Source organism: Ceratotherium simum, chromosome 17, assembly GCF_057802395.1.
Source record: "Ceratotherium simum simum isolate JZ-2026a chromosome 17, ASM5780239v1, whole genome shotgun sequence".
Classification (NCBI taxonomy): domain Eukaryota; kingdom Metazoa; phylum Chordata; class Mammalia; order Perissodactyla; family Rhinocerotidae; genus Ceratotherium; species Ceratotherium simum.
In genome coordinates, this window is record NC_141916.1 from 39354046 (window position 1) to 39381380 (window position 27335).

General features: G+C 39.9%; 1 protein-coding gene across 1 annotated transcript in view; it reads left to right on the top strand.

Annotated features, from left to right (window-relative positions):
- Positions 1 to 27335, top strand: part of ST8SIA1 (ST8 alpha-N-acetyl-neuraminide alpha-2,8-sialyltransferase 1) — a 156020-nt gene that overhangs the window by 59782 nt on the left and 68903 nt on the right. The window contains exon 3 of the mRNA XM_004435446.3: positions 23085 to 23194. Coding sequence (XP_004435503.1) covers positions 23085 to 23194 — 110 coding nt within the window. The remainder of the gene's footprint in view (positions 1 to 23084; positions 23195 to 27335) is intronic.

Below are 27335 nucleotides of genomic sequence, written 5' to 3' on the forward strand. Positions count from 1 at the left end.
GAAGAGGTACATAGGGTGAGGTCCCAAACAAGGGTGCTTCTGTTCTTGTGGAGTTTGGGGTCTTGCGCGGCAGCATGTGGAAGGATTCTGGTTCCCCAGCCTGGAAACTTTCCAAACCCCATCCTTTTGAGTTTTTATGGAGGCTTCGTTATATAGGCATGATTGATTAACTCATTGGCCATTGGTGTTTGATTCAACCTCTAGCTCCTCTCCCTTCCCCAGAGGTCAAGGGAGTGAGACTGAAAGTTCCAACCTTCTATCCATGCTTGGTTCCCCTGGCAACCAGCCCCCATCCTTAAGTGCTTTCCAGAAGTCACCTTCATTACCATAAACCCAGTTGTGGTGGAAAGGGCTTGTTATGAGTAACAAGACACCCATTTCACTTTTATGGCTCTGAAGCGTTTTCAGGGACTTAGGTCAAGAGACCAAATATTATGACAAAAGATGCTCCCACTGCCCTTATTGCTCAGGAAATTCCAAGGATTTTGGGAGCTGTGAGCCAAGAACTCTGGAGTAAGACCAAGTATACATGAGAAAGATATTTTTGTCATCTGAATGACCAAATATATACGTTTCTCCTAAATCACAATATTGCATGTGTAATAGAGAAATCCAGGTTCTGGATTTTTTTCTGGGAAAAAAAAAAAACCACCACTGGAAAATGGGTCAAATCAATTTTCCAGGCCAGTGAGTGGTGAGAAGAGATAAATCTGTTGAGTCTGGGATTTAGGGAAATATAAAGTAATAATGCTACAGGGCCGGCCCCGTGGCTTAGTGGTTAAGTGTGTGCGCTCCGCTGCCGGCGGCCCGGGTTCGGATCCCGGGTGCGCACCGAGGCACCACTCCTCCAGCCATGCTGAGGCCGCGTCCCACATACAGCAACTAGAAGGATGTGCAGCTATGACAGACAACTATGTACTGGGGCTTTGGGGAAAAATAAATAAATAAAATCTAAAAAAAAAAAAAAAAAAAAAAAAAAAAAAAGTAATAATGCTACAGACTCTGCCAATTGTACATTTGTATCATTATAGTTGGATAATAATAATGATAAACGGAAAGTGCAATGCGAGGTAAATTAATCTCTAGGGAATTAAGATTGTGTATCTGAACAATGGATTCATATCTGCTGTTCCTCAAATTGCTCTGTAACTGAGATGATGAGGAGAGTGGATCGTTACAAGACTTCTAAGTATCTATTATTTTCGTAGGAAGGGAAAGAAACAGAAGTGAGATAGTGCAATGGACTTGCCCCACAGAGTGGCTGAAAGTAAACTAAGATGCCTTGTCTTTCAAACTTAGAAATAATTACAAATTAAAACCTCTCTCTAATGAAAATTCACAGGTTGTTTATGGTTGAGAGCAAAATGAAAATTAAGTATAAGGAATGGTCTGTCTTGCCATGGTGTAGACCTTTCTAAAATATTTGACTGTATGTAAAATTTAGTGCAAAGACTGATTATGACTCAGACTTGCAGCTTCTTGGGAACAATTGAAAAGGATGCATGGCACCAATTTCCACTTAGTCAAATTTCATCCAATAGATCTAATGTGGTAAGTTTTTTCAGGAGTTGTTAATGTTCCACATAACATTTTCTTCTTAAGTTTGGTGATATGACACGGTGTTTTCCTGCAGCAAAAGGTGGTATATCTCTTTTTTTTTTATCAGTTGGTTTTTTTTCATCTTGGTCCTTCTTATTGGCCAAGGTCCAGCTGCAGAAAGGAATTTCTATCCTATTTTGATTTAGTTTTGAGCATTTGTTTGCATGCAAGGAGGCCTCTGTTTCATTTTTGCTACTAATATGCTCATTTGCACTTCTTTATTAGAGATCTCTTAAATGCATAGAGACACATTTGATTAACTTATAGAGAGGTATTATATCAACACTGAATTTTCTCTGGCTTAATTAATTTGGTCATAATTAATTAATTTGAAATAAAAAGATACAAATGAGTACAGAGAACTTTTTCTTAATGTTTGTATCTGTTCAAATCAATTCGCTCTCTTTCTTCTGCTGTTTGGCCTGTAATCTTTAGATCACATGGGAGATAGCACAATTTTCTTGTCATCCCTCATGGCCTAACTAGTCATAGCCTGTTATCTGTAGGGTCAGAACTTCTGGCTAGACTTGGCCAACAGGCTGGGGAAGGGGTACAGTGGGGAAGGAATAGGGAAGTGAAGTTAGCCGTGGAGGCTAAAAGAAAGTCCAGCCAGTAGCCAGAAAGGGTTATTTAGATTCTCACCACAGGTAACTGTTGGCAGTAACCAGAAGATAACATGATGTGCCAATAGTGTGCAGAACTCAGAGATGGGGGATGTAGGAGGATGGAGCTATACCCAGAGATCCAGATTAAACAGCAGTTGACTTGAAGTTCCCAGCCACTAGGCTGGGGGTTTTGGCAACTGGCAGCTTTCAGGAGGTACTGGCCAGAAGAAGGCAGGGTCCTACCCTTCTAGAGACTTGGGAACTCATCATTTTATCAAGGCAGAGACTCAAGAAATAAGGAGGGGGGGGTGGCTACCCAGCATTGGGGTCAGAATTAGAAATTTTTTTTGAGAACAAGACTGAAGCACAGTTTTGGAACTGAGTATGAGCTGGGCACCAGGAATCTGGAAGGGCAACGTTTTGAAAATAAGGCAGAAGCCAGGTTACTGGAGCCACACCTCAAAGCTAGGATCAGAAGAACACAATATAACTTGAGGGTGATTCCCACAGCTTTGGGTGACCACTCCCCAAATCATTATCCCAAAGCCAGGATTGACCCACATTTCCCAGGGCTCAGGCTGAATCTGCAGTGGCCCCAGATGTGGGTTCAGGAGGTATACAGAGGCTGAGAATCAGGCCTGATATGGCAGAAGGCTTTAGACAAAAACGTTAGGTTCTTACGCTCTCTTATGTCTAGCTCTGTGGAGGCTGACAGTACAGAGGGAGCAGAAGCCGAGTGAATGAGAGAATCTGGGCAAATTGTTAATGAAGACAATGTATTATCAACTTGTCAGAAAACTGGGTGAAATGCTAAGTGTATTGGAGAAATTTAAGATTGGTGGAGTATAGGTCAAGATCTGTTGAGTGTAATGGAGACAGAAGTGCTTTTTGAAGACAACCAATGTTTTATACTCTGAGAACTATTATACGTAGGATTTTTCATGCTTAATTTTATTTTTCTCTTCTACCCAGGCTCCGAGTTTTAACTCTTTGCTAAGAAAAAAAAGAAAAAAAGGCAATTGCAAATTAAATTCCTTCAATGATCTCCTTACCTGAGGCGGTATGCTATTAATAAAGCACTGGCCAACAGCTCCTTATAAAATATACATAATCTGATTATTTTGCTTAGATTTCTTTCTTCCTAGGGTTCAGTCTACTCTGATTTTATATACATTTTGGGTCTAATCTACTATTCGGATCATGCCGTATTCACAAAGTATTGTTAATTCTGGAGCATAATACATGAATTTCCTAATTGTTTTTTCTTGTGATAGTCTGTTATAGACTTTGACTGTAACACACAGGTTATTAAGAACTGAATTTGTAGGTGCTTCCAGATGCCTGAGATGGGGATTGTTGGAGGACTTCTTCAAACTCAAAGGCCAATGATATTTATGGATGCAGGAAAAATATAGTACTTCTACATGATCCATAAAATTTAGTACAAATTGAGAATCTACAAGATAAAATCAGCATTGAAATTAATTTAAAATAAGCCTTTGATGCACCAGAAATTCCCCTTCACATTTGTTGGACGTGTCACCTAAATGAATATGCCCTGCTGCCAGCAAAACTATGCTTTCCTAAAATTTTGATGATTTTATATAAAATAAGTGTTCACCCATTCGTTCATCAAGTATTTATTGAGCAGCTACTACGGGGTGCAAGAGAACATGCTGGTTCCTGGGGAAATAGTGACGAGTAAAAACAGACCCAGTCTCTTCTCCCAGTGGGTACTATCTTCAGTGTCCCGTGGGTTCCTTACTGTTCACATGTCCAAAATTAATCTCCCTCTCTTCCCATCCTACTTCTTTTCTCTATTCCCTGTCACAGGTAGTGATATGATAACCCACTCAATCACTTGAGCTGGCCACCTGGTCTTGTGTTTGAATCCATCCTCCATACTAACCACTCTCCTAATCCAGTTTTATTTTGTAAACATCTCTTGAATCCATCTCCTCTTTGACTACCTTTCTGCCACTGTGTTAGTTCAAGGTTTATCATCTGTTATATGGACTAATTAAAAATCTTTCTAAAAAGTTTCACTTGCCTCCCTGCAACATCCTCCATCCTGCTGCCAGCATTGTCATTATAAAATGTAAATCTGTTTATGTAACTTCTCCTAAGTCACTCCTCGCTGCCTGCCATGCGGACAAGAGCAAGTGGCTAAACAGCACACTCACCGAGCCTGCTGAGCAGTGTTCACTGGAGAAACTCATGGAGAAGGACAAGTAGCAGCTAGCAGATACTCTGTTGCCTTTTCGTGATTAGAAATGATGAAATTCTGGGCATTCTAGACTCCAGGAAAGGGACCCCAAAACTGGACTGGGCTTTTTAATTGTCTAGTTAGGGATGCACTAACCCCTCCCCTGGTGTGATTCAAAGACTGTGCTATAATAGTACTAAGATATGACAGAATCTTGGCTTTGGCCTTGTTTATCAGCTCAGTGTTTGTGGGAATGGAAGGCCACCTGTAGCCATGCTTGGCAGCTAGAGGACAAGCCTTGCAGATGCATGTGAATGACTTAGATTGCCAGAAAAGGATTTCTCTATCAATTTGTGGTTGGGCAAGAGCTAGCCTCTTCCTGGGGATAATGGGAGTGTTGAGATCCCAGCCTTGCTATCGGCCAGGATTGAGGGCCTTCAGCACCAGGCCATTGCTGGTTCCATGGAACTTTACTGGAGGCCACTTCCTTTCTGGACTGCAAGGGCTCGGTCTTGAACAAGTTAATCCTTCCTAATTACCACCTGTAGGATAAAGTTGAAACTTCATTGGGTGGCACACAGGCCTTCAAGATCTGAACTCTTGGAGAATAAAAGCTAATATAAGCTTATTAATTGCCATCCACCTTCTTTCCCCTGCGCCTCATTACTTTATACTCTGTATTACCAAGTGACTTGCGTTTCCCAAAACAAGTTGTGCTTTTTCTTTTCCTCTTCACATTTGCACATGCTGTTCCCCTCTCCAGAATGTTCTTCCTTCCCTTGTCTGATGAATTCTTGTTTACCTTTCCAGATCCAGCTAACAGCTAAAGCATTTTCGTGTCTGTAAAACCTTCCCAATTCCCTCTCCCAAATCTCTGCTGCTTTACCATGTTGATTTAAAATCTGTTCTGCTTCCCCCCACATTTGTATGTATCTCTGTTGCTATTGAATAACAGTGATTTGTTCACATGCTTTCTGCTCACAAGACTCTGAGCCCCTTGAGGGCAGCACCTAGATGGGGTCTGGCACAAAGCATAGCAGGTGGAAAATGAAAACGCGCTGAAAACAATAGAATGGATGGCTATTCTTCCAAAGCCTTTGCGACCACGGGACAGCAGCCTAATTCTTTTGGAAGAGGGTGCTAAAATGACCCAGGATCAGTCCCTTGCAGGCAACAGCATCAAAAGAAGGAAAGGGTCTGGATGTTAACAACAGTGTGTGGAGTGTGGGATGGCGTGTTGACAGTCACCCTTTTAGCGCTCAGAATTTCGTCCCAGTCTTGCGATGACAAGATCATACAATTTTAAAGCTGGGTCACAATATTGGTGCTGGACACGTGGTGGTTACTGTGTTTTTGTTTGTTATGCTATCCTTATTCACTTTTAAAACACACATTATTCTTAAGAAATTGCTGAAGGACATTTTGATGTTTGTGAAGATCATTTCTTTCTCTCTCTCCTATTTGTTATTTTCCGCTTTTGCCTCTACCATCCTTTTCCAGATGACAATGACCGCTTGCCTAGAATTCTGCAATAGTCTCTTATTGGCCTTCTTGCATCTAATCTGGCCTCCTGTTCAGGCCATTTCCACTTTGCAGCTTGAGTTATTGTTTTAAAATGTAAATCAGATTATGCCACCACTTTGCTTAAAACCACGGATTAGTTTCCCATTGATTTCAGGATAAGATAAACCCCTTAAGGCCCGCAAGGCTCTGCCTGGTCTGGTCCCTGCCTGCGGCTCCAGCATCAATTTCCACAGTGTTCCCTCTCACCGTTTACACTTGGCCTTACTGACCTACTTCCAGCTCCTGATAAACACTATGCTCTCTCTTTCTGTAGAGCTTTTCAACACACTGTTCCTTTTCCTGGAAGACGCTTTTTTCTTCTTACCCAGTTCATTTATGTTAATCTCTTAGAGCCCGTTTGAGCATCATTTCCTCCATGCCTTCCTCATGGCACCAGGTCCTCTCATTTGCAACTTCATATTCAATTGTTTAAGTATTTAATTCAAGGTTCTCTCTCTTACCAGCTGGGGAGCTCCCCAGGGACAATGTTTAATTTGGGGGTTAGGGAGCTCTAGTTATCTCAGTTATTATTAGCATCATGCCTGGGACATAATAGAGATGCAGTAAATTTTAGTGGAATAATGACTGAGGAGAGCTGCTTGGTTTTGCTATATAAAATCACCAACTGTAATCCTGGTAGACCCCACAGCCTATGTTTTGGTATAAATATAAGGAGACTTGGAGTTCATTATGAGAGTGGAGGGAAGATACCGATATTGGAAGGAGTCCGCTGGGAAAACTCCTAATGACTGTCTCAGACTGCAGCCTTCAAGAGAAGACTGTGGAAATGGTCAAACAGGGTTGCAATGAGCCCCTTTTGTTACTGCAGCAGTGTTTTGCCCTTGTGTGGTTATTTATCAATATAGGGTCTCAGGTGTTGCAATGAAATCAATCTTACAAGAGAGAAATTACTGCTCTTTCTGAAGATTTAAAATCACTGATGTTAACTCAACTAGTCTCTGCCCTTTGCCTAACCAGAACTAAATGGCAGAAGCATCAATGAAGCCAAAAGAGGGGGTGACTCATGGGTCTGCTCCCTGCCATGAGCTAGCATCCCCAGGCTCTAGGCCCCTGTGTTGAGCCAAGCCTTGGTGCCCTCTGTCTTCTTCAGTCTTCTAACCATGAGATATTGCTGCACCAATTTTCCCACAAAGTGAATGTGTGGGATTTGTATTTTGAAATCATGGCTATTATAATACCACCATCTTTTAAATTAACATACTGCTTTCCTGCTTGTTTTTAAGTTATTTTGGCTCAGCTGCTGGAGGAAAACATTTTTTAGTCTTTGTAGCGCTTTGGAGCCAATATGTTTAGGAAACAAGCCAGTCGATATAGCTCCCAAACAACCTCTTGCCAGAGACAGTAAAAATTTTTTAACCCCTTGGAACTCTAACCAGGAAAAAGGTTTCAGGCAGATTGTGGATACTAGACTAGTGTGTATTGTGGGCAGTTAGAACAATTATCCTTTGACTTGAAAACTTAGTGACTTTTCTGGAAATTAGTAAAGGACATTAATTAAGTAATCCTCTAAAACTTCTTTTTCAGATCATAATCACATTTCATGGAAATGGCCTTGTAACAGAAGTAGCAAAATGCTCTGCAATCTTCAGAAGAAAGATTGTAACAGGTCAAAAATTAAAAGTAAATTACATTCATTAAATTCTTAAGGCATTTTATAATTTCATTGCTGACCTTTTCCATAATGAACATATAGAGGCAAGGAAGGGTTTAGAAGATGAAGGCTTGGGTTTAGGGAAGTCAATGGTTAGTGGTAAGGATTTACAGGATCTGAGGTGGATGAAGTGAGGGCTAGGAAACCTTGGGGGAGAAAGGCAAACTATTATCATATTAATAAAAATAGTGAAAATAAAATGTCATAGATTATGTCATGTCTTTTAAAAGAGACTGCCTGAAGGAAACATAAATTTCGTGTTTTAGGTTATGTTACACCTTGGAAATCTTGGTATGGAAATCTCCTTTTGTGTTTGCAGATGGTTGAGAGAAGCTGTAAGCAGAACAGTGGAGGGGTGTGGAGCATATGGGGTCTAGAAGGGCAAGTGTGAGGAATAGGACACTGGAAAAGTTACAGAAAACAGAGAAGAGATTGGAGCGATGTGGTGATTGGAGGTTTCATACTTTAAGGATATTAATAGCTAATATTTACTGAGTGATTTCCAAGTGCCAGACTTGGCAATTTTTATAATTATCATCTTATTTATTTCTCTGAATACCTCTAGGGAGGTAGTTTCTTATGTTTCCTTCCATTTTGTAGATGAGAAAGCTGAGGCTGAGAGAGGTTCAGTAGCCATCTCAAGGTCACATGGTTAGTAAGTGGCAGAATCCTTTGACTCTATCATTTGTGTGCTTAACCGTTATATTTTCCATGATTTGGGGGTCATTTCCATGACCTGGGCAATTAGAATATGATTTATGAGTAATTTAGATATATTATGTTACGTATGTAAATATGGAGGATATATATGTTACTGTTCTATCTGTCAGCAAAGTCTTCTTCCATTAAGATATGCTTGAGGGGTGCTGAGGATTAACTTGACCAACCCCGAACTTTCTATTGCCAGTGCTTCTTTTAGGCTTGGCCTTATGTAGTTTATTAGACTTGAAAGAAAATAATTGTAGCCTCAAAAATCACCCTGTCAATGCACATTTTTTCTCACTGAGTCAGTTAAAGGATATGTGAGCCAAATGGTCCCTCCAAGCCACTGCTGGCAAAACAACAAAAGCTTCATTTACTTGAGAATCCTATTGGTAAGTGTGAAAAAGAAAAAGGAAATATGTGTGTCTATGGAAAGTGCAGACATGGAACTACCTTTCAGCACATGAAAGGCTTGCAAGAGAGACGAGGTGGCCATGAAGAGTGGATGTAAGTGAATATGGCAAAATAAATAGGAAAAAAGACATTTTAATGAAGTTTCAAAGATGTTTCAATTTACTGATTTTGACTGTGACAAGCACATATATAAATCAAGCAATGAATATAAAGTGCAACTCCCACAAGTTTCTTAATTGAAATATTTCTATTTAGAAGAAAAATTATATTGAACACATTGTTTTCATTCAATGTTTCCATTTTAAATTAGAAATAGTAGATGTTTATTTAAATAAATTGATTCAGTTACAAAAATGTAACATTTTAGGTAAAATGTCTAAGAGATATTAATGAAAATCAAATATATTAGAAAAAATCTAAAAAGTGGGTTAAGTACATTTTTGTGATTTGATTAGGTTTTGTGGATACCCTCTAGAGCTGTATTTTGCTGAGAACTTACTATATGCTAGGCTTTCTGCTAAATGTTTTGCATGCATTGTCTGATAATCCCAACATATAAGGCCGGTGTTACGTCTCCATCTTGTGTGTAGAAACTGAGACTAAGAGATGTGAAGTGGCTTGCCTAGGATTTCCCAGCTAGAAACTGGTTCCAAGATGTGATTCTAAGTCGGGATTTGAACTCATGCCTGTTAAAGCCAAACTCTGTGAATTTAACCATTTAAGCTGCACTGCCTTTCCTCTCAGATTAAGTCATGCACCATAGAAAGATTATAACACAAGGAAGTCTCCCTCTGGTATGTTTGAAACAGCTGTAATAGTATGTAAGGAGATTCCATTGTGTTTTTCTTACAGAAATAGATGAATACTTCCTCAGTTGCTATCTTTTATTGATATGACCCAAGTTGTTTCAAGGTAGCTAGATGAGGAGGTTGAGTGCCAGTATACTCAGAACAATTTTTCTGGTAATTTAGCAATGTGTATCAAAAACCTTAAATATGTGCTTACTATCTGACCCAGTAATTTCACATCTAAGGATTTATCTTAAGGAAGTAATTGGACAAGTTCTCAAGGTTGTACGAATCAGGTCAGTGACAACAGGAGGAATACTGTGTGAAATGGGTCAGGGATGGCACTCTTGTTGAAGGGAGGGCTTGAAGAGGCTCTTGCACAGTGCTTTACATAAAATTAAGCAAACTTGATTGTCCACATCAAAGGAGAAAGTAGAATGGGCTGATGCCTCCTTACCTACCCACCTTTCTGGATTTGCTGCATCCAAAGATGTTTATAGCAGTGTTGTTTATTATAGTGAAAAGTTGGGAACAATCTGAAATATTCATGGTAAGGAATTGGTTAAATTATGAACCACCTATCCAGTCAAATAGTATGCTGGCATTAAAATAATGATGGAAAGATGTCTGTAATATCTTGTTATGTGAACATGCACGTTGCAACTGTATGGATGAGATGAGCTCATTCTGGTTAGAAAACAAACAACTGTTTAGAATGAGAGGGCTTAGCAACAGAGGGCTGAGAAATCACTGTGGGTAATATCTGAATATTCCTTAATGTTATTTTGAATAGAAATTAGGGAGACTTTTCAAATACCCTTTGGCTGCCCTTTGTCTCTTAGAGTCCTGAATGTTTCACAAACTGCCTTATGAAGGACCTATTATTTCATTTGGGCCTGGCAAAGAGAAGAGAGTGTTTCCCAATCTCTGTTTAAAAGTTCTCCAAAACATGTATTGTCCTACATCTTTCTGAATAATTTAACATTTGCACTCATCTCTAACCTCCCACTTTTTGAATAAATGTAAGTTCTCGAGGGCCCTGCTTGGGTTCTAGAGTGGAATATGCAAACAAGCTACTAGCAAACCAAATCTGGCTCTCAGAGTTATTTCGTTTGGCCTGTATTGTTTACAAAAAATCATTTGAACTGTATTGCCAACACTTAAAAACTAGGAGATCTCACATAAAAATCTGGATTTTTAGTAACACTTGGAAAAAAAAATCAGAATATCTGGCAGCATTGGGTTGCACTGCCATCAATAGGTATGAGCAGTTCCTGATTTTTGGGGGTTGGTCATCCATGTCCTCTGTTACCACAGTCCCTAGCACTCCCTATTGTCTTCCTTCCACTCCTTTATGCTACCTGCCTGGATTCTGTAGGCATTTGATTTTGCAACTCATGTGCTGGATGCTTTTAGCTCAGCACTTTATAGTTTAGCAATTTCCTTAACCTTTATACCAGTGGTCTGAAAAAGTTAAGAGAGTTGCTTCATTTGCTTAGATCCCTGGCATTTCCAGGTAAATCAATCAATCAATCAATCAATGAAAACATCTATGTACCTACTGTGGTAGGCTCTGAGGACATGAAGGGTTATAAGACGTGGTTTATACTCTTGAGTGGCTTTTTCTCCATTTGTGGAGGATGGGTATATACACAAAATGGTGGCTAGCAAATTGTACCAAATGCTAAGTGTCTAGAGTGTCTGGTTAGAGGCAATGACAATCAGTGCTGTAGGTTTTTTTGTGGCAGTGGGCAGGATTGTGGATACCAAGCCCAGAAGATGAGATTGGTCAGGGAAAGTTCTGGAGAAAGAAGACCTTAGGTTGTATTTGAGAGTGGGTAGGATCTGGTAGGTCACAAACTTTATGGTGCATATGAGTTGTCTAGGGGAAATTCAGCTTTCCAAACTCTACCCAGAGATTATGTTTCAGGAGGGTTGAAGTGGGACCAAGAATATGCATCTTTAATATGCATTCCAGGTGATTCTGATATCCGTGGGTCATACTAAGATGGCTCTAGTAAGTAGGATGAAATAAGCAGAGGTAGGAGTGTGAGTGGGGAATTTAGAGGCTATAAGATTGAGCTGATTGGCGGCTTGTATGAGGGAGTCCTAGGAGATAATTAGGGAGCAATGCTGAGAAGAAAGGGATGCTTTGGAAACAACTTCTTTGCCTTTTTCTCACAAGAAAGGATGACAGATACTTTTTATAAAGTTGGGGGAAAAAAGCAGCAGGAGCCAGTTATTCTCAAAGAAAATATTCTCTGCTTGATTTCTTCATTTTTTAATGGAATAGTTATATATGGGACAATACTAGGTGGTTTTTTTTTTTTTTTTAATTTAATAGTTAAGCAGGGGGCCAGCCCTGTGGCTTGGTGGTTAAGTGCGCGCGCTGCGATGCTGGTGGCCAGGGTTCGGATCCCGGGTGCGCATCAAGGCACCACTTCTCCGTCCATCCTGGGGCCGAGTCCCACATACAGCAACTAGAGGGATGTGCAGCTGTGACATACAACTATCTACTGGGGCTTTGGGGGGAAAAAATAAAATAAATAAAATCTTTAAAAAAAAAAAAAATAGTTAAGCAGGCAGTTGATCCTGGTCCTGCTAGTTCAGGTGCTTAATCAGTTAAATTGGATTAACCGTTTAGCAATCTGCTGCGTTACTGAGTAATTGCACACTATTTTAGTTGAAAACAAAATAGATGTCTTAATTCACGCCATGTTTTAATGGAACAAACATTGAGCTGGGGGCCAGGGTTTTCCCCCCAACACCTCATATAGTGACTTGTATGTGGTTGGTTGGCGCTCAATAAATTCTTGCCAAACGTCCTTCACTGAAATTTGCATGGTTTATAGTTCTTCATTTCTGAAAAAAGTAGAATTTGATTAGTGGTTTTCTGCACCATCAAATTCCTTGGGGGTGTCTAAGTGTCACTTTCAGAAATAAGCGAGAGACCAAGAGATCAGGGAAGGGTACCCATCTCTACCTCAAACAGCATCTCCTCTTTTTTCTTTTTTTGTTTTTTAATGGTTTTTTCCTCTATATGATCTTGTTTCAAAAACAACAGAAGACTTCTATTGCAAAACACACAAAATAACATCAGCAATGATAAGTTTGAGTCTCTGAAGCATTGAAGAAACGATTTGATTCAATTCCGCATATATTTATGAGCCACTGTGCACAGCTTTAATACATAATTCTCATGACTCACTGAGAATAAATGAATTTTAATGTGCTTCTGATCTGCTTCAGTTTTTGAACATTCCTTGAACTTGTAGGGAATCTTATTGGACACAAATCTTGCAGACACTTCACGGATCTTAAGGGTGAAAAATAATTTGGTAGGTAGATGATAGAGTGGGAAAAGTAGGAGGAGGAAGGGGAGGAGGCATTGTAGCAGCCTCAACAAAAGGAGAGAGACAAGAAATTCAGGCCGTGTTGGAGGAAACTGAGGTACATAAAGTGGTGTGGAGGGAATGTTTTGTGTGAGCCTGGAACATGTGGTGGGCGAAAAGAATGAACAGGGAGGTGGGGGTATTGGTGGGTCCTGAATGCCTCAATGAAGGTCTCAAATGCTTTTGTTGAGACAAGGGATAAACATGGTACATTTTGTGCATTTTTTTTTGTAGGGGAGTGATTTGCACTAGCCTTTGTTTAAAGATTATTGAGGGATAATTGATATACAGAGAACTGCATATATTTAATGTGCACAATTTGATGCGTTTGGACATATGCAAACACCTGTGTTACTATCACCTTTGTTTAGAAGAATAGTTAGTACATAAGAGTGGAAGATGAATGATAGACAAGAACTAGAAGCTGACTAAGAGTAGTAAGCCATTTTTAAAAAATATTTACAGTGAAGGTGGAAAGAGAAGAATAGAAGAGCCTCTGCAGAGGTAGGTGTTAGGGTGATAGCAAGAGATGAGCAGAAATGACTCCAAAATTTCTAGGCTGTATTGCTAAGAAAGTATTGGTCCATTAAAAGTAAAAATAACAGGGGGCCGGCCTGGTGGCGTAGCAGGTAAGTTCACACTCTCTGCTTCGGCGGCCCAGGGTTCACGGGTTCCGATCCCAGGCGTGCATCGATGCACTGCTTGTCAAGCCATGCTGTGGCGGCATCCCATATAAAGTAGAGGAAGATGGGCACAGATGTTAGCCCAGGGCCAGTCTTCCTCAGCAAAAAGAGGATTGGCAACGGATGTTAGCTCAGGGCTAATCTTCGTCACAAAAAATTAAAAAAAATAAAAACAAAAATACCGGTTACTGATTACTTACCTTGTGCCAGACAGACCTCAATTAATCCTCACAGCAAGCATGCATAGTGGGTATCCTTATTACAAATGAGAAGACTAAGCTTAAATTACTTGCCAGTGGTCATAGAGGAAACATTAAGTCAGGACTCGGATGCTGGCAGGCTCTAGGGCAGTGCTCATCAGCAGGAAGACACACTGTCTGTATTTGCAGAAAAAGAATTTTTTGGTGGTATTTCTGCCTCGGGCGTTGAGAATGAAAGTCTAGCAATGGCGCGAAGCTTAGTTGCTGCTGCTGCCGCCGTTTTCTGTTCCACTACTAAGAATCACCGGCCACTACCTTTGAAATATTGTGCATGCCATATTTCCTTTCCTTTCTGCCATGAAAAAAAAAAAAATACCAGTTTTGAGAACTTTTGAAATGTGGCCAACTTCAGGCTTAAAGTATCGGCATAGCCTTCCTTACTGCTTTGGCATTCGTGAGTGGGAAATAACGTCAGTAACAAATTTCAGTTAACCGACAATTGATTATGAAATGTTTAATAAATCTGCTGAATGGTCACATGAACTGATGTTATGTTTGGCCTCTGGAGGTTATATCCAGAATAACAGATTATATGTGAAAAATACATAAGAGTCCTTGGAATGCTTAGGTGTGATTTTTATAATGGACTGAGTCAAAGATTTTAATAGGGAAATAGTAGCCAATATATAAATATTCACATTATTCAATTTCCAGAGATGCGTCCTGTGTAGAAAGAATGTTAACACTGAATTTATCCTTTTAAAATCATAATTTTATTAGTGGAATGGGGAATACAAATCTTAGCAGCAGCTTTCTGGAAATTCATTTTCATGTAATTGAATAACAAACTTCCTTGAATGATAGAGACATGCAAATATTCTATAATTAGTACTTATAAATATATATCCCCAGGCAAAGTTTTGGGTAATTTTTTTTAAGAGTTCAATAATTAAATATCTGTAATGAGAAGCATTTGTCTCTGAAATAAATTAACTAATTACTAGATAGTTTCATCATAAAAATGCTTACACGTGTAAAGTAAGAAAACAGCTGAAATTTTAATTTGCACTTCCAAAGGACTGGTTAAATGGCTATAAAAGCAAATACATATTCGTTTATTTACTGGAAAGGACCAAGGCTGCTTTTGATTCAGCTACATCTTGTCATTATTTTGCCCATTTAGCGGGGCACCGTGCTTGCTAGGGACTCGCTCGTGGGATGTTGCCAATCCTTAGTTGAAATAATAGAGTACAGAGATAAAGAGATGTGCATCCGAAGAATATTGTCGGAGGGTTGGGGGCTTAATTGATGCACTCGTTAGAATGTAATTAGGTCCTTGAGCAGGGCAGTGCAATTAAATATGTCAAGGAGGGCATAATTAGATGGGTGGCTGAGTGGTGTAATTACATTCATAAGAGGGGGGCTGTAATTAGATGTGAGGCAGGGGGTGTATTTAGGTGCCTAGGTTGAGGATATAATTAACATATGGGTGAGAAATTAAATTATGTGTGTGTGTGGAGCATCATTATGTGGGGGAGTCCATGTGGATATGTGGGTGAGGGTATATAGAAATGAATGGGTCCAACTGTAATTAGATATGAGTTCATGTTCTTAGGGACAAAAACTTGAGATTTTCATCAATAAGAGCAGGCATATATTTTGACATCGTGACTAATAGCAGCTGGCATACAGTGACAGCCTTTCAGGCCACTGAAGGGTTGCAAATCAAAATCTCTGCTTTCCTGTTAAGACTTGAGACCTGCATCTAACATTGACATCGATTCCTCTTCTTAATAGGGGTGCTTGGTGGTGGTCTAAATGCTGAATGGCTTAGTAATTTTTCTAACTTTAAAACACAACTGCATAACAAAAAAGACTCACTCCCTCCTCCTATCAAAAAGAAGAGTTTGGAGGGAATAGTAGGGCAAAACAAACAATTTTCCTTTGAATTGTGAAGGGTGAAAATAAAAGTGCCAACTGCTTTAGCTGAGTATCAGCATAAAGTTACATGTGTAATAACGTAATAAAATTTAGCTTGACGGCCTCACTTCTTTTTTTTTAGTTATGAAACGATGTTTATTCAGAAATATTTATGGTATTTCTCCCCTTCCCCCAAAGAATAAAAGCAATAAGGCTAAGACTGTAAGTTACCATTAAAACAGGAACAGGGAGAGAGAGAGGGAAGCTAGAGGAAGAAGAATCTAGAGCAAGGCAGGTGCACAAATTACTCGGTGCATCCGAGAGACTCATATTGAAGCAGTGAAGTACAGTGAGAGATATAATCATAATCTGATATATTGGGTATTAAATTTAAAACAGTGGAGTCTTTTGTTGCCATCTTCAAAAGCAAGAGAGAACTTAAAAATACAACTTCGTTGCTTAGATAAGTTCTTGAAATTAAAGATATTTGGTTGGCCACTAGTCTGCTTAATCTGATTCAACATATTATTCAATTCTCATAAAGCTCTACGCCTCAGAGCCTCCTCCCATCTGTTCAGGGCTTAGATTGTTTCCAGCAGAGCTCCATTGTGGGTAGAATTCTAGTGGATTGCTTCTGACATTCCAAACTTTTTGGCTTCCTGGTGTTCCCAAGAAGCCTGGATTTAAGATTAGTGTTTTGTTTTGTTTGTTTGTTCGTTTTTTGTTTTTTGGGGTTTTTTTGCTGAGGAAGATTGGCCCTGAGCTAACATCCATGCCCATCATCCTTTATTTTGTATATGGGACGCCACGACAGCATGGTTTGATGAACGGTGTGTAGGTCCAAGCCTTGGATCTGAACCCGTGAATCCCAGGCCACTGAAGCGGAGTGCGCGAACTTAACCGCTATGCCACCGGCCCAGCCCCCTAAAGTTAGTTATTTTTTAAAACTTGGATGTGGGGACATTACAGCCTGCCCCCTAATCTCTGCCCCTGCCCTATAGTGGTTCTATAGAACATTTCTTTATTTTTGATTCTGATTTTACATCAATGCATGATGCTAATTTTTTACATTGTAGATTTGCCCCAAAGATAGCCTCGCTTGAAGACTATTATAACTTCGTTTGTAATCAGAGGGGCTCTTACTCAAATGCCATGTATTCTTGTGAAAATAGTTATCAGAGTATTGTTTAATCCAGTTCTCCATCTACTAGGTGTTTTACATTTTTCTTTTTCTCCATGTACCTTCTACCTCCTCCGCTCCTCCCAAGGCAAGCTCAAACTCTAAAACAGTTAGTGATTGATGGTGGTTAATTCGGTTGCTCATAGAGATAGTGTAATTATCATCCAGGACATCTAGCTGTGTCTATGGAATGGAAGGTGAGGAGACAGGAGGTCTCCTCGTGCTGGTGGTTGAGGCCACTGGCTCTTAGTGCTTTGTTGTCTTGTGTGGATCGCATGTGAAGGGGAGGTAGAAGTGAGGTATCTGGCTTTGGAAATGATGCTTCATTTGCTTAATCATAAAAAACGTTCTGGGATGCTCTGGAGCTATTTACATAAGGCACAAAAAACAACATTTAAATTCTTCAGACTTTAATAGCATTCTTCCAGAAGTCATATTGTCAGCAAGGAATATTTTCGCAGTTGGTAGTTGTAGTTTGTTTCTGAAAAACTCTGATAGCCTGTAACAAGTCTTTTCACACTCATTCCTACCCTAAAATATCAAAGCCCCTAATATTTGTCATTTTTTTCAATCTTTCTAAGATTATCTAATAGACTGGAAATCTCAACTACTTTTCTTATGCCTAAAAACTTCAGATCTCAAGTCTCAGTGTCACTTCCTCAGAGAGCTTTTCCCTAACCTTAGAGCACTCTGTACTTTTCCTATCATATTTGTTTAATTCTGTTTTTCCTGTTAGAATGTAAGCTCTATGGCCAGGGTACATGTCTATTTGGTTCACCAGCACATTCTCAGCATCCCTAACAGCTCCTGGTCCATGACAGGTGCTCAACAAATAGTTGTTGAATGAAAAGAGGCATCAGGGCTATTTAAGAAGAGGCACAGGCTACATGGGCCGTGGATGATGAGAAAGAGAAGGGGTGTCTCAGAAGCAAGATTCTGAATGACTTTATTAATCGGCTCATATTTAGAGAGTGGTGGGGCTCACGTTTGTTCTTCAGGTTTGGAGATTAGATTAGGTATCCATTATGACATTAAGGAAATGCCAGTTTAGATCAGGTGTTGCTGCAAGTAGATTAGATGCTGAACAAAAATCTGCTGATTAAATAACTAACTTATGGAAAAAGTTGTTGATCATCTGATCCTTCCTTAGTCTGAATATAGAGTGTTGAGCAAAAAAGATATGATACCTGCAATGATTCACACGAAACTATACATTGTAAATTCATTGATTGGTAGAAGTAGTAGATATACCCTCTAAGGGTCAATGATCAAAATATTTTGTTCAAAATCTATATAAATCTTTGAAATTGAAAGTGTCTCACACAAAAATAAACTACATATTATGATGGTCTAGCAATATAATGATAATTTTTCCCTAGAGAATTTAATTTTTTTAGTATATAATAATGTACTAGTATCATATATTTATAGGACTTCGGAGTTTCCTGATGACATTCAAAACCTCACCTTATTTTAATTCTCCTAATCATGCTGGGAGATAGATGGGATAGTTAGTTATGATCATGCCTGACTTCCACAGAGAGATTGAGAAGCCTGGCAAACCAGAATCTGAATCTTGATAGTTAATGGAATATAGTCATTAATAAGGTGGCTGTTAACAGATGAGACAGAGACAGGTGAAAGTTTGGACAAAGATCTATAAAATCAATTCATGGTCAAGCAATATTTTGAGCTCGTTACTATAGTCAATCTGCCTAATCTATCCTTTCATTTAGAGTAGTATTTTTCAAGGTTAGCAGGAGGAGTGTTATTGTGGACTGTATCTTCAGATCCAGTAGATGTTTTCTGGCATGGATGCAAGGAGATACATTTGAAAAGAAAGAATATAATGCCTTAGTAAAGATACTCCTTGCCAAAATCATCATATTCATATGAAAATGGATGATCAAAAGTTCTTTCCATGTAATACCCAAAAAGGAGAACATCTTATTCATACATCATTCTGGTGAGCATCGACCATTGCAAAGTTGAGCTATTCTGTGTCTAAAATAGAATAATGATATTATTATCTTAATTTGTTAAAAAAATATTCCACAATATTTTCTCAATTAAGTATTTCCTCTCTGTAAAGCTGTGGTGAGCTGTTATTGTTCACTGATGTATTACCAATGCCCAGGAGAGCGCACTCAGGCACTCAGGAAACATTGAAATGAAATGAAATTGCTTGTGTGAGGGCTAGCAGGTGACAAAACGAAAAAGTAGCAAGCAAACATTACCAGGAAAAAAGTCAGAAATGGCTCTTTTCCAGCGGGACTGTTGTTTGAGGGCTTTAAAAAAATTTTTATAGTACATGGATATAATAGTTAAGTTTTTTGCTAATAAAATTATTCCAATTGTTTAGAGTTAGATACATCATTATTTTACCATGTTCCCCCAAACCGATGGAATCTAGCTATTTTGTGGCTTGAACAAGTCAGTGAACTTTGCTAGAAGGAGGAGAGGGATGAAAGAAGGGCAGGAAGATGAGTGGAGCACCATGCCCATGGCTCAGCAAGATGCTTGATACACATCATCCCATATAATCTCAGTATAATGCTGTGCAATATTATCCTCTTTAGAGCCAGGAAGTGGAACACCAAGGGGGCTGACAGCTTGCCCCACAGTCCTGCAATCTGGATGTTGAGGTAGTGTTTGTACCCAGGTTTATGCTGTTGCTGCTGCCACCGCTTCCCAGATCTGCTTGTTCTGGACCCAGATTCTTGCCCTGGAAACCTGGGATTGCTAGTCAGTCTGGTTCAAGAACTTCTCTATCAACAAGGGGGGTTTAAGCTGGCTTTCACAAAGCAAACTAAATATTAGTTGAGGATGAGTGAACCCACACTTTTCAAATAAACTGTATACAAACAGATATGCAAATGTGTGTGTATAACTCACTGAGCTCAACTCAGGCTTCTGTCTTCACTCCTGAACAAAATCTGTCCTTGTTAAGGTTACCAGTCACCTCTGTGTTGCTAAATCCAGTGGCAATCTTCAGCTGTTTTCTTACTTAACCTATCAATAGCATTTGATGCAATATTTCCCCCCTTCCTTCTTGAGACACTTTTTTACTTGGTTTCCAGGACACCATGCTTTCCTGTTTTTTCTCTTGTTCTATTGGCCACTCCTTCTTAGTCTCCTTTACTGACTTCTCAGTCTCCTGAGGAATGCCCCAGGATTCAGGTCTTAAACCTCTTCTCTTTATTGTCTACACTCATTCACCATCTAGTCACCTAACTTTAAAGATTTTATTTATTCATTTTTTTCCCCCCAAAGCCCCAGTAGATAGTTGTACGTCATAGGTTCACATCCTTCTAGTTGCTGAACGTGGGACTCGGCCTCGCGTTGGACGGAGAAGTGGTGCCTCGGGGCGCGCCTGGGATCCGAACCCGGGCCGCCAGCATCAGAGCGCGCGCACTTAACCGCTAAGCCACGGAGCCGGCCCAAGTCACCTAACTTTAAATACTAACTCTATGCTGATCACTCCCAACTTTCCATCTCCAGGAAAGACCACTTCCCTGACTATTCTCATAGATCCAGTTGTTTACCAGACATTGCCACTTAAATGTCTAACAGGCTTCTTAAATATGTCACACTTGATATATTTAAAATTGAGCTCCTAATCATTCCCCCAAAACCTGCTCTTCCTGTAATCTTCTATATCCCAGTAGATGGCAAATCCATCTTCACAGTTGTTTGAGCCAAAAACCTTGGCATCATTCTTGATTCCTCTCTTTTTCTCTTACCTATTTCCATAGCATCAGCAAATCTGGTCAGCTCTTCCTCCAGAACATCTCCAGAATCTGCTTACTTCTCACCATCCCACTGCTGTCATCCTAGTCCAAGCCACCAAAATCTGTAGTCTGTTGTTACAGGAGACTCCTAACTGGTCTGTTTCTTTTTGCCCATGACATCTTACAGCCTATTTACACAGGAGCAGAGTGATTGTTCCAAAATATGACATAATGTCACTCCATTGCTCACCCTCTGTTGACTTGATTCTCATCTTAGAATAAAACCCAGAGTCTTTACCATACCCTACAAGGCCCTACAGATTTTGTTCTCCAACCTCCCCACCAGTTAACTCTGTGATCTGCTCTCCTACTTCTCTGCCCCTTGCTTACTCTCCAGACAGAATGGGCTCTTTGCTCTTCCTTTCACACCCCAGGAATGGTCCCTCCTCTAGGTCTGCACCAGTGGTTCCCACCGATATCTGTAAGGCTCACTACCTCATCTCCTTCAGGGATTTGCTTAGGTGTCTCCTTTGAGTTCTTTCCTGATCATCCTATTTAAATTGCAATTCCTCTTCAAAACTGTTTCCTGATCCTCTCATGCTGATGATTTGTTCCTTTCCACAACCCATGTCATCATCTGACATACTGTTCATTTTACTCATTTATCTTTATTTGTTTCCCCACTAGAATGTAAGCTCCAGGGAAACCGGGATTATTACTTTTGTCCCTGTCACCCAGGACAGTGCCTGGAACATCGTAGCACTTAGTAAATACTTGTGGAATAAATGAATAACTGACTTGAGCGTAAATACTTAAATCTACTTCTGACAAGTTATAGATCTAGCTAATGTGTTTCTAGCGTTGATTTCAAACCCTCCTCTCAGGACCGACTGAGAAAAATGCCACGTATCATCGTGGACCCCCCTGGACATGTTAGAGTGCTGTCCGTGGCCTGTCCCTCCGCTGTATCTGCTCTGGAGTTCTCTGGACTGGTCTCTGTTGTCATGCAGGGAATTCCTAACTCTTTGCTGCCAAATGCTTAGACTTCACATCTTAAGTACTGTATCTTTATCAACGAATTTTCATAGCTCTGGCTGTTCCTTTTACGTACTAGAAATCAAGTGCAGTTCTCTGCTTGTGCTGCATTAAGTGCCTACCTCAGCTACCAAAGGCCACACAGACTCCTGGAATTTTTTTTTTTCTGGTTTCATTATTTTAGACCCATGAAAAACCCTTAGAGTATATATTCATGTGTTTGTTCCATTTATTCTTTTGGTATAATCCATATTATTTGCTTCACATTCATCCGGGTTGGCCTATTTAATATCCATATAGTTATTTTATGCATCAGTTATGTCTATGTAAGGTCTTCCCTAAAAGAACTCCAACCACTGTGCTTTGCTTCAGCAAGCAGGAAATTCTGTGCCTCGTGGTTCTTGCTGACTCAGCTGAAAGAGACCGAATGACGCATTTCACTTTCGGGGGCTATTGCTGGGTTTTGATATTCCCTGGTACTATAAATAGCACTTCAAGGAACACTCAGGTACATTGAACATTTTCTTTGCAGCCCAATTCAATGTTTGCAGAAGGAAAGTCACATGCTGTCTGGTTCAGCACAAGTCCCTTGCCCCGTGTGCCTCCTAAATTCTAAGCAGACCCACCCAGAGTGTTCATTTGCTCATAAACACAGCATTTGCTCTCAGCATACTTTTGTGCCTTTGTTTATGCTGCTTTCTCTGCCTGGCAGAATCCTATTCATTCTTTAAGATTCGTCTCGAGTGAGAAAGCTTCCTCTGAGTTGGCTTGGCAGTTCTTGTTCTTCTATGGGATTCTCCACAGCATTTGGAGCATCCTTCTTCTACAGCAATTTCAGCATTACATTAGAGTCTGTTACATAAGTCTATATGTTCACACACTCCTCATGTCCCAAAATGTGAATCCTGAGGCCTGTGACTTCTGTATCTTTGTATTTATCCCCGATAGTTAGTATAGGAAACTTTCAACAACATTTGTTGAGTGAATGGCTGATTGTATGAATGAATTTTGAAATTGCATTCAAATAGGGGAATAGAATTCATTTGAGTTTGTTCCCAGCTTAATACCTTTAAAAATAATCCTATGTTTAGGTTGGATTTTTCTATTTTTCCTAGCAGACATCCTCTATTATGTGTGTGACCAATTTGATAACAGTAAAAAATGTTATTATATTTAAATACACGTCAGGGAGCTTAAAACAAATTTTTTTCTTTTAATTTCAAAGGAAAGGCTAGTTTGTTCCTTGCAAACTGCTAGTCATCTTTCTTTCTATGTGCTCTTTTCGCCCTGCCCAGTCTTCAATCAAATTCCTCTAAGGGTCTGCTGTAAACAATGATTTTGTGAGCGGTTGTGTGTTCTCTGCAGTGAAAACCCGCCTTGTTTTCTGTTGCTAGGCAACCCCATTCCAGCTGCCCTTGAAGAAATGTGCGGTGGTGGGAAATGGTGGGATTCTGAAGAAGAGTGGCTGTGGCCGTCAAATAGATGAAGCAAATTTTGTCATGCGGTAAGAGAGAGCACCCACAGCGTGGCCTCTGCCTTCTCTCCTTTTCCCCACCCCTCCAACAAGCCCTGGGGCCTTTCAGAACTAGTCACTTGTGATTAATCAGTTGTAGCTGTTCTTTAGCTTCCCTTCAAGTTCATATACCAGTGAGTTTAGGAGAGGGCCAGGAGAGCAAGGAAACATGCCCCAAGAAAGAACAAAGCTGAGAAAGGCTCAGAGATCATGGGGAGACAGTCTGTTGTGAATAAAGGCAGCAGGGAAAAGTGGAGACACTCAGATTTTATTTTAGATTATACAGTTGGGTGGTTAAAACTTGAAAAATTTTTCTTAAGATTAAATCTATGAATAAACATTTTCATTTATTCATTCTACACCCTTTTCTTCATTTCTCACAAAAGCATTTGTGAGTAGCAAGTGGGATTTGAAGAGGGATCTGATCTGTGCATAACTAGGAAAACTGAAAGGAAGGAGGGGGAATAAATTTCAAGCAAGGAGGAAGCTTGGTGAGGGAACCGAGCAGAGTGGTGATGCATACATCAGTTACAGCAGAAAACAGGAGGCTTCTGCGGGGGCATGTAAAGGAATTGCTAAGACACATTCAGCCAAGGGTAGAGACCATCGAACTGTAGTGGCGCCAACCTGCACTGTTGGGTGATTTTGACCAGAAGAAAAGACAGCAAGTTTGATTGATATAGGTTTGGGATTATCTGAGTGAGAGAGAAGAAAGACAGGGAGTAACAACACTGAGGGTCCTGGCTAGAGAGAGTGTGAAGTGACACGCTTTGAAGTCTCGGCTGGATAGGACGTGAGCCCTGAGAAGCGTGAAGGAGAAAGGAAAGGACCAAATGGGGCCACATGACAGGAACATTCAGAGCCCTGGAGGGGGAGAGGGATGGGAAAGATGGGGGGGGAGATGGAATAATAAGACAAAGAATGGCCCACTGGAGTTGACAGTTTCAGAGCTTAGCTTCTCCAGGGATGATCAGACGTGTTCTAGAAAAAAGAAGACATTCGTTACTGAAGAAGTGTAGGAGTTTTGAGGCTAGACTGTGGAGGGTTTTTCAGATGGGACTCAAAGTCTCACTGAAGTGAGACTGACTATGAACCAGGTGCCAGAAGGCTCCGGGGCCAGCCCCTCTGGGGCTGAGTTCTAAGGAATGCAGAGGGCAGAAAGCTGAGCAAAAGAGGAGGGAGGGTTTGGTTTTTGTGTTCATCTTTAAGTATAAATAGATAATGGTCTAGAAGTGGCAAAAAGTAGCTAAGAAAACACTAAACCACCTCTGAGCTCTGATCTAAGTGGAGTAGGGGAGAGTAAAGACTCTGACTGTTCCAGGGGAACCCACGTACTTGGGGGAGGGCCACATCCACTCTCAGAAAAGCAGAGTTGGGCTCCTTGAAACTCTCCTGATCTCACTGATGGAGCCTGCAGCAGAGTGGGGAGATCCTTCCATATCTGTCTGTCCTTCAGGGAGCTGCCCTGCCAGAGGTTTTCCAATGTAGGACTGTGTTTTCCTGTCCATTGCAATTATTATTATTTTTTGGCAAAATATACAAACAGTAGGAAGATGGAGAAAATAAAAATGTAGTTCTTTTTATTTATGTCAATAAAACATCTGTTTATTGAGCACCTTCACTATATTGGGCCTCAGCGGGGTCTGGAAATGGTGGGTTGAACAGTTCTGTCATGGACTTAGAACCTGGAGATGGGCTAGTGCTATGACTGGGTAACTCAGAGACAGGCAGCGGGGGAGCAGGGAGCTTCTGAGGAAAAGTGGTGTCTGGGCCGAGCCCTCTCTCCATTCCACCCTGGGCACAGGAACAACTTTTTCAAGGCTCTAAGGTGGGAAAGACACGAAGTGATGTCTCAGTGTTGTGAGCCATGGGGAGAGTGCCATGAGATGGGGCTAGAGAGGTATTTAAGCTGAGGACAAGCCCTTGCCACTAACTAGCTCTGTGACCTACAGCGTGTCATTTTACCTTTGCTGGGGCTCAGCTTTCTAATTTACTTAAGGAGGTGGGAGCAGACAATTCCTCAAGCCTTTCCGTTGTGGAACTCGATTCTATCTGTGATTATATGAATACTTTATAATTGTAATGCAGTTCATGTAATCTAGTTTAAATTTTCAGATTGCTCTCCAGTATAAGTTTATTTGCTCTTTCTAAAAACCATGTAAAGAAGAAAGAATGGATAGTATACTCACAGATTCAGGGAAGCGAAGTGATTTCAAGAGATCTTAATCCGCTGTGGAAGGAGGCAGTACAATACATGTACTTCATATTATTCCTGAGCGCATATGCCTGTGTGTGATTACATTGAGGAAGATGGATATTTTAAACTTAACATGTAGAAGACAAGGCCTAAGCATCTTAGGGGGTTATCTAGTGGGGATATGTTTTTCTCAAATAAAAAAGACTAAGTTTGTTTTGTATGCAGTAAATGTTGATATATTCAAGTTCCGAATTAATGAGTGGCTGTGATTAGAGTACCCAGAGCACTATTAAGTATAATGTTCATAGAATGATGAGGGAGGTGAGAATTGAAAAGAATTCAAAGAAGGTAGCATTGTAACTAGAGCTATGTATGCATCTACCTTGGATTTAATTTCAATAGCGCCAGTTTCATAACACATTTGAATTTTTAAAAAGCTTTATTTGTGGTTTATGACATGGGAGTAATTAAATGTTGATAAGTTGTTCATAAATTTATTCTTATTTGGCCATTTATGGGTCTATTTGTAAATAGTTGCTTAATACACAGTTTTGGAGGCATCCTTAGAAAATTGAGGTAGTATCATATATTCAGAAGTAAACACTGAGTGAGTAAATATGATGAGAGAGCATGTAATATGTCTGCTCCTAGTCTATAGGGTGCATGGGCAGTTATAGTGAGAGAGGAGATCCCGAAATACCCTTACCCGTACATAGTTACAGATCAAAATGTCTTCCAGAACTAGGATATAACAATGCCGTAAATTTTTTTGCTTAGACGTTTTCAAATACATCTTTCAATGCTGAAAATCAATTTCCCATTTTTCAAAGTAAACATTTGCTCTGTAACCAAAAACAACACTTTAAAAAATAATATTATTGAATAAAATTTATCTGGAAGGTCTGTAAGACAGAGGAAAAAGTGATTGCCTCTCAGAGAGAAATTGGGTGGTTCAGGCATCCAAGTGAGGACAACATAATTTTGGTGCCTCTAAATTATGCTCAAATGAGTGTTTTGCATACTTAAGTATACGTAAAAGAAGTAATTTGAAGATTTTTTTCTATTTAAAGATTCCTCTCCACCAAGCCCATTCCCCACCCACCTCTAGTCCCCAATTCAAAGAATATTCATTTCTCATCAGTTCTGTCGTCACATCTTTTAGGATCACACTGAGCACAGTTACTAAGACACTTTAGCCATTAACAGCTGTTAATTGTACCAACAAGGGATAATGCAAAGTTTGAAACACTTTTACTCAATTATGCCTTATTAGAAACAATTTGACTGTATTAAATGGGCCTTTTATGTACATCTATGTAATTATCAATTTAAGAGTTGAGGAGCTAAAATTATAGTGTGCTTTTTCTAAGAAAAGAGCTACAAGGAAGTGTCACAGACATTTGCACTTGAAGAGAAAGTTTACCCAGAAGAACTTAAGACAGATTTTTACACCAAAATACAATGTCATTATTTTCCAGAAATGCATTTATAAAATATTATCTTTATTGTTTTAAGCATTTCCCTCTGTTGTAGGATTTGGCAGTCGAAGTTTTTCTTAAGCTTTTACTCTGTCGTCAGAGGTATGAAGGGACCCAGACATGTGAGCCAGGGATCAACCTACAAGGAACACACAGAAAAACAAAGTATTTATTCGTGAAAACCAACTTGCTTCATTTAATAATGACAAAACAGGTTGACCGCTCTTCCTAGCAATATTCAGAGCTTAGAGTTTTGGTATATTGTGGTTGATTCTCAAATGTTAATAAAGGACTATCAAGATCAAAGCTTCTTTAAGAGACAAATGTCCAAATTTTAGCCCGTGTTTTATCCTGGAACTCTGTGTCTTTGCAAAGATCAGTTAAATCACAAGACTACAGTCAGCACCACTGCCGGGTGAGCTTGGTTGTTAACACATAAACTCACTACCTCACAAGG